This window comes from Haliotis cracherodii, unplaced genomic scaffold (genome assembly GCF_022045235.1).
Source record: "Haliotis cracherodii isolate W230 unplaced genomic scaffold, xgHalCrac1.p SCAF_5, whole genome shotgun sequence".
Lineage (NCBI taxonomy): Eukaryota > Metazoa > Mollusca > Gastropoda > Lepetellida > Haliotidae > Haliotis > Haliotis cracherodii.
Genome location: NW_027266308.1, coordinates 62,007,663 through 62,023,044, shown reverse-complemented (window position 1 = coordinate 62,023,044; position 15,382 = coordinate 62,007,663). Strand labels below are relative to the sequence as shown.

The window sequence follows — 15,382 nt, the reverse complement described above, 5'->3', positions numbered from 1 at the left end:
TTGTATTGAGTCAAGTTTTTTAGATAGAGAGTTGTTTAGGGTGTTGTATATGGCGCAGCCGTAGTCTAGTTTTGATCTAATTAGTGATATGTAGAGAGAGAGGAGAGTATCTTTGGAGGCTCCCCAGTTAGAGCCAGTTAGGCATCTTAGGGTGTTTAGGTCTTTACTGCATTTAGTTGTTAGGTTTTGGATGTGAGCATCCCAGGTGAGATGTTCATCGAAAATAAGTCCTAAGAATTTGGTTTGTTTTTGAAATTTGATTGTTTGATTGTTTAGCTGGAGGATTGGGGAGGCGGGTTTCATGTTTTTATGTTTGAATACTATTCCTGTTGTTTTTTCTGAGTTAAGGGAGAAGCCCCATTTGTCAGCCCATTGTATGTCAGCCCACCCTGCACTCTAGGCTCTGCCTGCACTTTTAGGCTCTGTCTGCACTCTTGGTAATGGCTGCACTCTGGGCAATGCCTGCACTCTGGGCACTGCCTGCACTCTAGGCACTGCCTGCACTCTGGGCACTGCCTGCACTCTAGGCTCTGCCTGCACTTTTAGGCTCTGTCTGCACTCTTGGTAATGGCTGCACTCTGGGCAATGCCTGCACTCTGGGCACTGCCTGCACTCTGGGCACTGCCTGCACTCTGGGCACTGCCTGCACTCTGGGCACTGCCTGCACTCTAGGCTCTGCCTGCACTTTTAGGCTCTGTCTGCACTCTTGGTAATGGCTGCACTCTGGGCAATGCCTGCACTCTGGGCACTGCCTGCACTCTAGGCTCTGCCTGCACTCTAGGCTCTGCCTGCACTCTGGGCAATGCCTCCACTGGGCATCATAATGATGTCACACAACAACTGGCTTCTAAATTTTTTATGAATGAGACAATCGGCAACAGATCAATCAAGTCTGGACCAGATAATCCAGTGATTGCCGTCATGAGTATCATTCCACGCAATTGGGATACAATGACATGCAGGCCCCCTGATCCATTTTGTCACTGACAATGGTAGGTTGCTGGTGACCTGTATTCTCACCCGGATTCCCTTCACGTTCCATATCTTATGGAGGAGTAATGAACAGGCAACTGTTTATCTCTCCTTATATAAACATCATATATATAATAAAATTTGCATTTATCATGTATTTATAAGACTGGGTAAGAAATAAGCAAGTACCACATATGTATCATGATACATTGGATTTGGAATGGACTTCCTTACATGCTGTACACACTTCCATGTGTCTCCTCGTAAAACATAGCACTATGTATATAGTTTAAATCATACTTTGCAACAATATTTGCATGTATGGATTTCTTATAGATGAAGAGAATCATAAATTTTGTGAGCTTCCGGTGTGACAAGTTAATGTTATACAGTAGAGTTTATTTTGCTGCAAGACACAGAGAAATAGGAGGACGAGTATTGACCATGCCTTCTACAAGGAAGTGTTCACAAGCAGTGGCGTTTTCATGTTATAACATCTTTGGAAACCTTTCAGAAAACTAAGCACAGTGTCCTCAATGATAGCAGTTAAAAAGTTGCTGGATAAAAAGAGTAAAGAAGTTGAAACCTACAAGTCAAAGCTGTCTTAATTGATTCTACATCTTTGAATATTTTTTTTCAAAGAAAAGTTCATATCTATTCTACTGGTAGCCTAGCCACTGGTAGCCTAGTGGTTAAAACATTCGCTCGTCATGTCGAAGACCTTGGTTCGATTCCCGACATGGGTACAATGTGTGAGGCCAATTTCTCGTGATATTGCTGGAATATTGCTAAAAGCGGCGTAAAACCATACTCACTCACTGTGTCTATGAGGCCAAAACAGTGGTCAGTCTGACTTAAGGAATTTCAAAGAAGAAGACTGATAATAAAGCACATACTAATAAGAACTGATTACTAAGGATGCTTTTAGAAGCCCTTTGATATTATAATGCTTGTATGTTTACAGGGTAAGAACTGAAGGACAGGAGCGCCATGCATCGGCGAACCAACTCCGAGGTCACCATACCCAGGATGGCTAATGTATGCAAGGTAATACTTGTACTTTCATTCCATATTAGGCCACATTTTTTTTTCTTGCTTTACAGTTTTTTACAGTAAATACCTGTCGGTTAGTGAAAAATAAAACTTAATTAAAAACAAGCAATTCTGATATATATTTTAGTTTTCTCATCCACTACAAAGTTCAGGCTGGTATTAAAATAGAGTTTCTTTACGTTTATACATTGATTATTAAACATTGATGCAAAATTATTAACAGTGGGACCTTGTTTAGAAAATATGTTTGGGTGCAATATGCTATCAGCTTATCATGCTTATCGGTGATAAAAAGAGGGGTAAATTCTACATGATATATTTTTTCCATTTCTACCAAATGTACAGGATCTGTAAAGCAAGAAAAAGAAAGTGTGGCCTTAGCATGGATAGCAGAATAGCCATTGTTGATAACAGTATTGATAAATGAACAAAACAGATGTCAGCCTACCCAGCACTGTCCTACCCAGAGTTCCATGTGGCCAGCATAGTACCCCTGCCACAGGCCAATGCCATGTTACGATTCATCACATCTTACAGTCCATTCAAGATACTGCATATCTTTTACATCTGTTTCGTTTTTGACAAGTCTCCACATCTAGATAAACATAGGTCATAGAATGGTTAACTTTGATTGAGAAAATACTGTGAACAACTATTTCCATTTGCGTAGTTGTCCTGTGTTTACGTTGGTTGTACGGCTCCACGTGCTGTCATGGAAGCTCAAGGGATATGGCCAGCTTGATGTATAAAGACATGGCCAGCTTGATGTATAAAGATATATTGTCATGGACATAACCGTTGCAGTTGTAGTAGCATATCTACAAAATTAAACAAAACAATATGTACAGCTCACCGAAATATGGAAGCGTAGTAGGGCCACTATGAAATTTTATTTTGTCTAAGTATCTCCTATGTAGGACTTATTATCTCCTACGTAGGACTTAGTATCTCCTATGTAGGACTTACTATCTCTTACGTAGGTCTTAGTATGGCCTAGAATCACTATCTTCTTACGTAGGACTTATTATCTCCTACGTAGGACTGAATATCTCCTACATAGGCGATAGTTATTCAAGTCCATACTAAGTCCTATGTAGGAGATAGTAATTCTAGGCCATACTAAGTCCTACGTAGGAGATTATTAGACAAAAGAAAATTTCACCGTGGCCCTACTATGCTTCCGTACCGAAAGGCTTACATCAGGCCAGTATGTTTTGATTTCAGAGAGAGCATGTTTGTTTACAAACAAGAGAAAACTCTGATCACGTGATATGCAAATTAGCCTGTGGCAGTGGTGTTATGCTAAGTCACCACTGTGCTGGAGAGAGCCTACCTAGATCAAATTTCCATGTTGATCTCTGCCAGTACGACCAGGCAGACCATGTAGACATGCTTATACATGAGTAATGCTGAATGAACATTCACAGAAGTTTTCCATGTAATGCAGTTACAAGGTAGCCTGATCTGGTGCAGGCAGAAAGCCAGCAGCACAGATTAGTCTCGACCTCAGAGGCCGATATTTGGCCCCTGGTCTGCAGCAAGTGTCAGTATAAATTCCCAAATTGGAATTAAACATTTCCAAATTCATGTAATATAGTAATAACTTATGTTATGTCTTTGAAGAAGTTAAGTTTTTCACTGACCAATTTGAGCAAAATGAATTCTTTTTCCAAATTACCTGCCACTGGCATGAATCCTTGTAAAATCTGTGTGGCTGTGTGATGTAGGGAAACCCTTATACCAGTGTATACCATTCTATGGTCTTGTTGAACTTTCTACAATTGTAAATATTTTGCAGTTTTGTAATTTAGTCTATCTTGCTATTATTCTTTGCAGAAATAAGACAAATAAATGTTATATTTCTTTAATTGATGTGATAAGTGTAGGTAACTGGAAATTTATTTCATGTTCATTTAAGTGAAAATATTTCACATTTAACAATAATATTGATCTAAATTTATGTTTGAATAAAACTTGCAATACAAAAAGCATTTATTTGTTTATTTACCATGTTTACAATTGGCTAAGTTGGTGTATTAGTTGGCTCTATACTTTTGTTGAACACGATACAATCAGATACACGACATGTGATTAGTGCTGGATTGAGAAATATTGACATCTTGAGGACTGACAATAACACATTTCATTTTGATAGATTGGAAATGACTAGAGAGAAATAATGGGATATTAAAACTGTGTAAGATCATTTTTTCAATCATCATCAAGGCCAAAATAAGTGTATCAACACCCAATTTTATTTTGCAAATCATACCGTACCTTAAAAATGTTAAATGTGTCCACATATTCATAATTTTCCATGTGCCTTTCATTTTATTAGTGGTTTCATATATTGTCACAAAACACCATTAAAAATACGATTTTCTGGCATGCCCTTCAGGCAACCATGGCAACAGGAGCTTGTGTTAACCAAGCCATCCTGATGTTTACCATTCCATTGTCACTAAAATACAATGAGTTGTGAACCCTGTGATCCACCCAATGTAATCTGGCAGATATTTTATCATTGTACAGTAAACAATGGCATATATGTATTTCTAAAGTATGTTCAAATGCTGCTAAAGATTTCAACACAGACAATAGGGCTGCAATGAATACACTATGAGCATGATGAGGTGAATATGATATGTATCAACGAATACACTATGAGGAGAATATGATATATATCAACGAATACACTATCAGGCGAATACGATACGTATCAATGAATACACAATGAGGCAAATATGATGTGTATCACAAATATAGGGTAACGGATTTAAATATTTCTTCAAGTCAGCAGTTGATATATTATTTATTATATTCAGTGAAACTGTAACAAAATAGATTATTTGACATGGCTTGACCATGTTGACAGTGTTACTTAGTATTATCACATTATGCATTAATACACTGCACTTATCCAGGTACTAGTATCTGCTCAAAAACAACAATAACCAGTGACTACATTTCTGTCAAATTATAAAAAAGAGTGTTGTCTTTGAAGAAATCTGTGTTTGCATATAATAAGGATATTTTAAGGTACAGGGTATGTAAATGCACATGACTGCATAACCATGGTTGCAATAATATACAATGACCGCTTGCAACAACGCAACAGTTGGGGTAATTGATGAGCGTTTAACGAGTTGGAGTTGTAGATGACCCACACAACAGTGGGTGAGTGAGTGGGTATGGTTTTATGCCACTTTTAGCAATATTCCAGCAATATCATGCCGTGGACACCAGAAATGGGCTTCACACATTGTACCCATGACGGGAATCGAATCCTGGTCTTCGGCGTGATGACAGAACACTTTAACCACTAGGCTACCCCACCGCCCCACACACAACAGACTACTACATGGCTTGTGTATATTCCATCTTTCATATCTTCCTTTGATAAATAACAGACAACTTCAAGTAAAACAGAATCTTTGTTAATCATTTGTTGTTGTCAATATTCTATTCTTGTGACCATGAATAACAAATTCAATTCATTAAGGGATACGGGTTGATTCACCGAATACATAAGTGAATCGTAACAGCCCTTATAGACAAGTTTGTATTGGCTATACATGTAGCACCAGTATCCAACAGTTGCTCAGTGTGGCAAGTCTTAGGCTTAATGGAAAAGGATAGTCTTGGTTCCATCTGGAATGTGATGAAGTCCATGATTCTCTGTATTTCGTTTGGGGGGCGGTCGGGTAGCCTACTGGTTAAAGCGTTCGCTCGTCAAGCCGAAGACATGGGTTCGATTCCCGACATGGGTACAGTGTGTGAAGCCCATTTCTGGTGTCCCCCGCAGTGATATTGCTGGAATATTGCTAAAAGCGGCGTAAAACCTCACTCACTCACTCACTCACTCACTCACTCACTCACTCACTCACTCACTCACTCACTCACTCACTCACTCACTCACTGTATTTCATTTGGAAGTTCGTTCCATAGAATGGGCCCTGCCTTGGCAAAACTTCTGTCCCCTTAGGTTCTTGTATGGTTGGTAGGTGGGGTAGCCTCATGTCATGACATTGTTTTCCACTGGCTTTGAATGTAATTTATGCAAGATCGTTCATGTTGTCTTCTCACCCATCATTTGTGTTGTGGTCAAGATGATGTCTGTATTTTCAGGACTGTGGATGTGCTTGCCAGAGCTGCTTCAACAACGGTTCCAGGTGAGACACAGACACTTATTATCATGATTATACAGCATGTACAGGTAGCCATGTTATAGGGCAACTAAAGTGCCACAGTTGCATCCCTTACACGTGCCAAAATCCTAGAGTGTGTTCAAATCCAACATTTGCCTTATTGATGATGATTCTTGGTATGTCAGCACCATACATCTGATCAAAGTGGTAAACATCTAAGACCTGCACCTCTCCAGGCTTTCCGCTCACATTTAAGGGCAAGTAAACTCAACTTTGCAGATTTAAATACTTTAGGACATACTTAAACACAAATACCAGACAAAAAGCTAGTCTGAAAAAAGGAAATACGGTAAAACAGATGATACAAAATGACAGGCGAAATTGTCCCCCTAATGAAAAAAATCTGCCACTGTGTAATTCCCCTCTCTCTAGGGTTAAAATGTGTTCATGGTGTTTGATGTGCTGTGCAATTTCCTAGTTCACTCAGTGTGAATTAGGGATTAAAGCTTGTCCATGTGTCGTGGTTGTGTGAAATGCCAAGGTCACTTGAAGGTCATTATGCTCTTGAAATGACTTGAATGCAGTTTCAATCTGAGGGTTTGGAGACATCATATTTGTTGTACCACTATAACCCACGTCAAGAAATCTTCTTCCATGTGATAGACTGGTCAAGTTCACTAAACCTGCATATAACTATCTTATTAAGGTAGAGTACACAGAGGCAAAGGACTTCACGTGTGTATGTTGTACTGCACTGGGCTTATGTAAGCACTGAAAATGATGTCGTTACTACAAACATGATTGAAGGGCCACACTCAGTGCTCCAGATAAGCTGCGTATCTGCGTGAAATACGCATCAGAAATGCAGAAATACACAGTAAAATATAATCTAAGCGTATCAAATACGCAACGAACATTACAGATACGCTACAAAAATCAAACTTGTGCGTATCATCAAAATATTGTGAAGTAACCCTGCGTATTCGATTAGCAAATCAGCAACTTATTTTGAAATTATAATGGGCATTCCGTCAACCTTGCCAAACTCCACGATGACAGTTACATCATGATCATTTGCCATCACACTTTCTTGTGGAAGTATCGTGGTATTTTTTAGTCCTTTAAAGCTCGCGAACCCACACGACACAAGTTTTTAGGGACTCCATGAATAGTGTTTTTAAATATTTAACTTAAATACCCACATGTGTAAAAACTAGTGGGTAACAGAAATTTGAATACGCAGATAGAATTACTGATACTCAATGATTTTAAAATGCATGGGTAAAATACCCACAACACCAAAAGCTTATCTGGAGCTCTGACACTATAAGTTGTAGCAGTATCACAATGGGTATATGTGGTTATAACTTATATGTATTTGATATAGGTTTGATACCAGTCACTTACGGCTCGTATAAAACCTAAAGTAGGAAGAATAAAACCACATGTGCCCTTGTGATACTGCTACAATGAATTTATCTTGCTGACATGTTTCAATCTGCCATTGAAAAAGAATTAGAACAAACTGAAAACTGATAGAAATGTCTGTTGAACCTTGGTGAACTAACTTGTGCTGTGTCGCTTGACTTTCATTGACTCAGTAGCAACATGCAGCTTTTTTCTTCGTGGCCAGGAATATATTCTCCCCCTCAGAAATCCGTTTGCAGCCTGTTTTCTTCATGGTGGGGTATAAGAGATATATTCTCCTGCTCAGAAAGTTATTTCCCTCCCAGGCTGGATACATTATAAGTTGTAGCAGGATCACGAGGGGTACATGGGGTTTTACGCATCCCACATTAGGTTTTAAACTTAACGAGGGACCCATAAAACCCCATGTACCCCTTGTGATCCTGCTTTAACAAATATATCCCACCAACATGTTTTAATGTGAAATTGTAAAAGAGGTAACACAAATTCAAAATTGATAGAAAACAGCTGTTCGATTGAGCTGAGGTAACACGACTTTCATTGACTCAAAAAGGCGTGTTGCTTTTCGCTTTTCACTTGCAGCCTGTATTGCTTGTGGAGAGTGTAAGAGATTTATTCTCCCGCTGAGAAATTTATTACCCTCCAAGGCAGGTTACACAGTATTTTATCAAGATCATGTGGACCAATCAGATGTCATCATTCTGACATGGAGGCAAGATGAAGATGCTTATACATGTTATATGTGTTGATTGTGTATTATTGTATGGTATGAAAATTAAGTGTCAAATGCTTGTCTCTAATGAGATTGTCAAGAGTTCTCAAAACTTTGCTAGTTAAACATGTTTAATCATATTAATTAATGTATTATACAAATGTTGGGTGGGCATTCATTGATGGAATATGGCGCTTTCCGATGATACTTTCATGTATCATATATTTTGTTAAAATTGCAACCGTTCTGTCATCATACAGAGCCATATCATATTGTGACAATGAGCTTCATTAAAGGAAAAGTGTTGGAAAAAAGTTTAGGTCTTGGCTCTTCCTGCCCAAGATCCAGGTTGAATTCCTTACATGGTTAAAATGTGTGAAGTCCATTCTTGATTCCTGCCTTAATCAGAGAGTGACACTAAAACCAAGCATTCCTTCACACATAGTTAACCCATGAAGATCTGGAGTAGAAAAGGTCTTCAGCAACCCATGCTTGCCCTAAAAAGCAACTATGATTGTCGTAAGAGGTGACTAATGGGATTGGGTGGTCAGACTTGCTGACTTGGTTTGATGCATATCCCAATTGTGTGTTTCAATGATCATGATGTCAATCACGGGATTGTCAGGTCCAGACTCAATTATTTACAGACTACTGTCATATAGCCCGAATATTGCTGAGTGTGACATTAAACAACTAACAAACAAATCTCCGATAGTTACCTCCCTTGTCAGTGCTCCCACTGTCTATCACAGGCTCATCTGCTTCACTGCAGGGATACAGCAGTAGGACCTTTAATGTATAATATTTGTTTTAACGGATCCTCCCAACTGAAAAAAAAGGAGTTTGGAAAAGCTTTTGAAGCTTTATTTATATGAACGTGATTAAAGCCAAACCTGACAATTACACTTGTAAATATAAAATAACCTTTTTCCTCCTACCTGACTAAGACAAGTGCTCAATGACCTACAATGTTTTGCACAGTTTATGCCTTTTTACCCCCCACACCAACGAAGTTGGCAGGGAATATTGAAATGGGTTCCGTCCGTCCATCCGTCCGTGCATCCAGGTGTGCGTGGGTCCTGAAATCGTTTCCGGTAAATATTTCCCTACGACACTTTGCATGTCTATCAGACACATGCTGAACTGGTGCCTTTTGCTATTTAGGATTTTTAGAAATTTTTATTTTTTTATGTTTCCATGGCAACAAGTTGGACTTGGGTTCTATAAGGGTTGTGTTCATTTCCGGAGCGTAACTCAAAAACTATAAAATACTTTCTTACAAAACTTTGCATGTCTACCAGGCACATACTGAACTGGTTTTGCTATTTAGGAATTTTATAAATTTTTATTTTTTATGTTTCCAAGGCAACAAGTTGGACTTAGGTTCTTTAGGTGAGAGTTTGTTTCTGGGGTTTAACTAAAAAACTGTTAAGTACTTTCTTCCAAAACTTTGCACATCGACCAGGCACATACTGAACTGGTGCCTTTTGATATTTAGCACTTTTAGAAATTATGGTTTTAGAATTTCTATTGCAGCTATTTTGACATGGGCTAAGAGAAATGTTGGGTCAGTTACCTGGTTTGGGACCATAACGTGTTAAAATGGGTGGGGGATATAGATGACTTCGTCAACTATATGCTTGTTGTTTCTATTTCACATTTCACAAAATGTCTAACATGTCTAAAGGAAAGTAGAACTTTTGAGAAATTGGCTTTCTTACCGGTATCCTATCGACCCTATATCTGTAATTTCAAACAACATTGTTCAAAAACAAAATAAGAACATGAAGGGTCTAAGTTTATATATATTTCATAAGAAACTAATAAAAAGGGTTGGTGACTATAGCGTAAAACCTCAGACCCCTCATTGAAGTCGGCTGATGACAATGGGACGGATGATGAGGCTCCTCTCTCTTTGGCTGTGATTGATCCTGGGCCAGCTGCCGGCCCTGGTCACTCATCTCCCCCATGTATTGATTCCCCCATCTGTAGTGTCATTAACAAAACGTCCCCTTCCCCCACCAGTAATTGATTTATGTCTCACAAGTGAAGTTCTGGTAAACTACTGGCTTAGAACAGCCAGGAACTGGAGACACTTATTTCTTATCCGGGATTGTATTCGGACATGTGTAGTTTAATTATGTGGAAGGAGTTTCTTTGACCACAGAAATATTTATCTACATTTATTGACTACCTGCTACCTATTATTTGGTCATACTGACAACTATCAGTTTAATCTATAGGATCAGGAAATTTATGCTATTTTTGAATAAGCTTTGAAAACTGACCAAGCGTTTTCAAAGGAATCAGTAAACTTTGGGTATTTCCTCCAAATGAATGAAACTTGGGTATTTTTTGTTATTGATGTGAGTGTAATGCCTATTATTGGATGATTTGACAGGGAAGTAATTTGATGAGACGGGGTGATGGAAATAATTCAGCATTGAGCATTGTTAAGAGCCATTTTCATGTCACTCTATATAAATATCACAATAGCTGAAGCTGTCAAGCAGTAAGATAGCTTGGCATGAAGGAAGATTGGTTTCTAGTTTAAGCTGGAGAGTTTCAGATCTTAGCAAAGCGGCAGTCACTGTGCTGGTATCTTAGCGGCAGGCACTAGCTTTCTTTGCTGATGAGCCTGCAAATCCTTTCATTGAACGGTGCTGTAGTTTGTCATCATCACGCTCAAACAGTGAACTGAGCTCGCCTCACAGAAATAATCAATTTCATCTACTCCGGAGTTCCCTAGAAACAAAATTATTAGGCAGCATTTGTGTTCAGTCTGCTATTAATGATTCATCTACACTGAATGTAGGGTCGAGGACTTGTGTGCTGGTTCCCGTGTTGATCAGCCGAACTGTGAATCATAGAGGTCATGCATTGATGGTTCTGCATGATTGGTATAACCTCCTGCGACTCTCCTGACTCTTCTGACGGATCTGTTTCATTCCCATGCTTCATAAAGATGGAGGTGCATTAGCATGATGGCAGACAGTTATTCTGAGTGCAGTACGTGCATGCATGTAGTTCCGGCGGACATGTGTGGGTGACATCACATCGCCAGCCTCATTACTTCATCCTCCTGCGCTTTCCTGGTGCTGTTACTGAAGCTGGCATCAAGGGGATTTTCTACAGCACTGTGATAATAACACCATGTTGGACTGTTGTGTCTTGAAACTGCACTGAAGCCGTCCCTGCCTGCATCAGCTTTACTGCCTCGTCTGTGTTGCACCGATGCCTTACACCACCTAATGCACAAGTGCCTAACTCCATGTCTTCAAGTGCTTTAAAATCAGCCGTGATCCAGTGTTGACCTTTTAGGATACCATGGATGAAGAATATGGCATTTTTTCGATGGATGTAGAAATTGGGATTTCCTTAAACGATGATGAGGTCAGCCCGACCTAATTAGATTTTTACAGAGCAAGTTTAGAGTATTGATTGTATTGTCATCAACATCGCAAGATGAGTAAGAGACATTGTGGACCTGTTTGGTAAGACCTACTTCCTGATAATGCCATTATATCTTTCCAGACGTAACAAAATTGTGCCTTCTGCTGTATATTTGCTATCTAGCACAGCACTGTATGGGGAGCACTGGAGACTATATCACTGTTGTGGGTTGTCAGCATTGTTAAGTCTCCAGAATAGCTTTCGGTTGTGTGTCTCGTCACCAGACTAAGTAAGCGTGTGTACCTGTGGTTCAGTTAGATTTGGAATCAGTAAAATAATGAGGGTTTAATTAAGTGTTTGAATCTGAATGCTGAATTGGCCTTTGTGCTCAACATGCTCAATATTTCTACGATAATATTGATCAATGTCCATACCAATAAAAATCATTGCAAGGAATCGGTTCTGGCATACTGTTTAAACAACACTATGACATAAGAGGCATAAACAGTGAAAATTCATTGCTATGCTTGAAAATTCAGTTAAAAATTTATTCAGAAACTAACCTCTTTCTATAAATGTAAAGTAACGTCATGATTCTATGTGTTATTAAGGTCAACTGAATCAATATCATGGTAACTTGCTAAAACATATGAAATACGGATTATATTGTATAGGAATTAGGTGTGTGAATTATAGAGTGTATCTCATACATGTTATAATGTTTAGGTTGAATTATGGAAAATTGCATTTGACTGCTTGCTCGTTTGGACCTTCCGATCATTCTTCGATTATGACAATTAATTGGAACACCTCTGGTAATATATTCTTTTCACACTCAGCAATATTGAGAGAAGGCTGCTTATGAAACACAAACATTATTGATTATTATTCTGATAAAATCAGCTGTCAAATGGATAGATGATAAATCAAACTTGAAAACAATTAATCTTTAAGTATTTAGAAATGGGATTCACTGAAACAGCAATGCACTTTGATTATTTTGTTATAAGTATGTCACTCATATTGTGGCTTTGCACAGTCAATTTCAGTGTATCACAGCAGAGATTTTGACTGTTTGTCTTCATGTTTGTTAAATATGTTTGTCATATCCTGACAGCAGCTATGTGTGAGCGAGCAGTGAATATCTACCTAACAAACATGTGTTACGTATATTGTCGGTTTATATAAAATTGGGTATGCTGGCATATAAACCAAATTCTACAATGGCATTGAAGAATTCTTGATTCTGATTGGTTAAAATAAGGTATCAAAGCATTCGGTTCCAGATGATAAATAATAGGTATTGAATCTACAGTGATACACCCTCAAATTTCCGAATGCAGTAGGTTTATCTCCTAATTCACTGATGTACTGAGAATGCTTGGCTTTCATTTGTTTAGACTAAAATATGTTTTATAAAATGATGGTCCTGTAAAATATTGACGTAGACACAGAGCGAATTTTTGATAAAATTTGGCAGATAAGCTGAAAGCACTTGTTGGGAAGATAGGAATGTAGCGTACCACTTAAACAGATAGATGTTGTCTGTCTCTATTTGAAGAATGATTATGGGGATAAGATATGTCATTAAGCCAACAGTGGTTTAGGTGGTCAGGCATGCTGACTTGGTTGATGCATGTCATCGTATCCCAATTGCATGGTTCGATGCTCATGATGTCAATCACTGGATTGTCAGGTCCAGACTCGATTATTTACAGACTGCTGTCATATAGCTGGAATATTGCTTAGTGCGGCATTAAACAACAAACAAACAAAATTAATTAATGATGACATTCCATAATAAAGAAAACATTTATTTATGAAAGGTTAGAGAGTGCTAAAATAACTCAAGTTGACATGGAAAACCACCGCAAAGTAAATCATGACCACAAACTTCTGATTTCTTTAACATTCAGTGTTGATAAATTATCGATTATAATTTTTCAGGTCGATTCCCAATGCTAGTGTTTAGTATAACCAAAAAGCTGAAATGTATTTCTGCCTAATATGTGTTGGGTCTTTAACAAATGGAGTAAAAGACGACTATGCTTGTCGTAAAAGGCGACTAACGGATCGGGTGGTCAAGCTCGCTGACTTGGTTGATACATGTCATCAATCCCAATGTTGCGGATCGATGCTCATGATGTCAATCCCTGGATTGTCTGGTCCAGACTCGATTATTTACAGACCGCCGTCATATAGCTGGAATATTGCTGAGTGCGGCGTTAAACAACAAACAAACAAACAAACAAACAAACAAACAAATAATAAATGGAACATTTCAAAATGAAAGAATGTATGTATTGACAATTCTTAACTATCTACATTTGTATATTAAGACGAGCATCTTTGTAGTCCAAAGAAGTTTGTAATGATAAACTTTTTTAACTTGATGTTAATGTCCATCTCCACATGGTTGAATGTTCATGTTTGGTAATTTTGAACCAGTGAGTCCGGTGAAAAATAGATATAGGTTTAACACCATATTGAAAGTCATTTAGGAAGTCTAGACTATCAATTAAGTACTGTATTTGCCACGATATGAATACTGATGAATATGTATCACAATATGTAATATACTGACAATGAGAGGTGCACGGTATTACCCGTATTACACGATATGAATACTGATGAATATGTATCACAATATGTAATATACTGACAATAAGAGGTGCACGGTATTACCCGTATACCACGATATGAATACTGATGAATATGTATCACAATATGTAATATACTGACAATAAGAGGTGCACGGTATTACCTGTATACCACGATATGAATACTGATGAATATGTATCACAATATGTAATATACTGACAATAAGAGGTGCACGGTATTACCCGTATACCACGATATGAATACTGATGAATATGTATCACAATATGTAATATACTGACAATAAGAGGTGCACGGTATTACCCGTATACCACGATATGAATACTGATGAATATGTATCACAATATGTAATATACTGACAATAAGAGGTGCACGGTATTACCCGTATACCACGATATGAATACTGATGAATATGTATCACAATATGTAATATACTGACAATAAGAGGTGCACGGTATTACCCGTATACCACGATATGAATACTGATGAATATTTATCACAATATGTTTGGAAAGTACTGATGTATTGTGTTTTTCAAAATCATGCATATTTTTATCTTGTTAGCAAAGTTTACAGAAGTGACAAGTCAAATCAAAGTTATGATATCCAGAAATAAGCTACTGATTCCTGTGATTCGCAACATCATTTCTGTGTATAATATGTCTATTACGCATGCATTGTGACCATTGTAACATCTAAAAAAATGGCAGACGATTACAAAGTTGTCAAAAATGTGCAGAGAAACTTATTTTTTTCAGGTTCAATAAAAATTAAAAGATGCATGTAATTATTGTACATAGGGCTGCAATGATACAGGAAGGTCATGGTACGATATGCATCTTGATATTCTGGTCACGATACGATACGTATCTCGATACACAAGGATAAAAAAAAAAAACAAGATTGAAGGCATGTCAAGATTGAACCTTTCATGATTTTGGAACAGTCAAAATTATTTTATGATTACAAGAATATTGAAGTTGTTAAGCTTCAAAGTGGAACTTTCCCTAAATTTCCTTCAAAACAAATCAAAGTTCAAATGCCAGAAAATAATTAA

The 15,382-nt window shown here is 37.9% G+C and overlaps 1 protein-coding gene across 2 annotated transcripts in view; it reads left to right on the top strand.

The window, feature by feature from the left end:
* The window catches only part of LOC139443127 (tight junction-associated protein 1-like), a 39,011-nt gene that overhangs the window by 5,084 nt on the left and 18,545 nt on the right, over positions 1 to 15,382 (top strand). Inside the window, exons 2-3 of one of the 2 annotated variants that reach the window (XM_071224075.1) lie at positions 1,937 to 2,019; positions 6,154 to 6,197. In XM_071224075.1, the coding sequence (XP_071080176.1) occupies positions 1,963 to 2,019; positions 6,154 to 6,197 (101 nt within the window). In that variant the 5' untranslated portion in view covers positions 1,937 to 1,962. Of the gene's footprint in view, positions 1 to 1,936; positions 2,020 to 6,153; positions 6,198 to 11,178; positions 11,808 to 15,382 lie in introns of those variants that run through there. The other variant, XM_071224074.1, reaches the window with a different exon arrangement.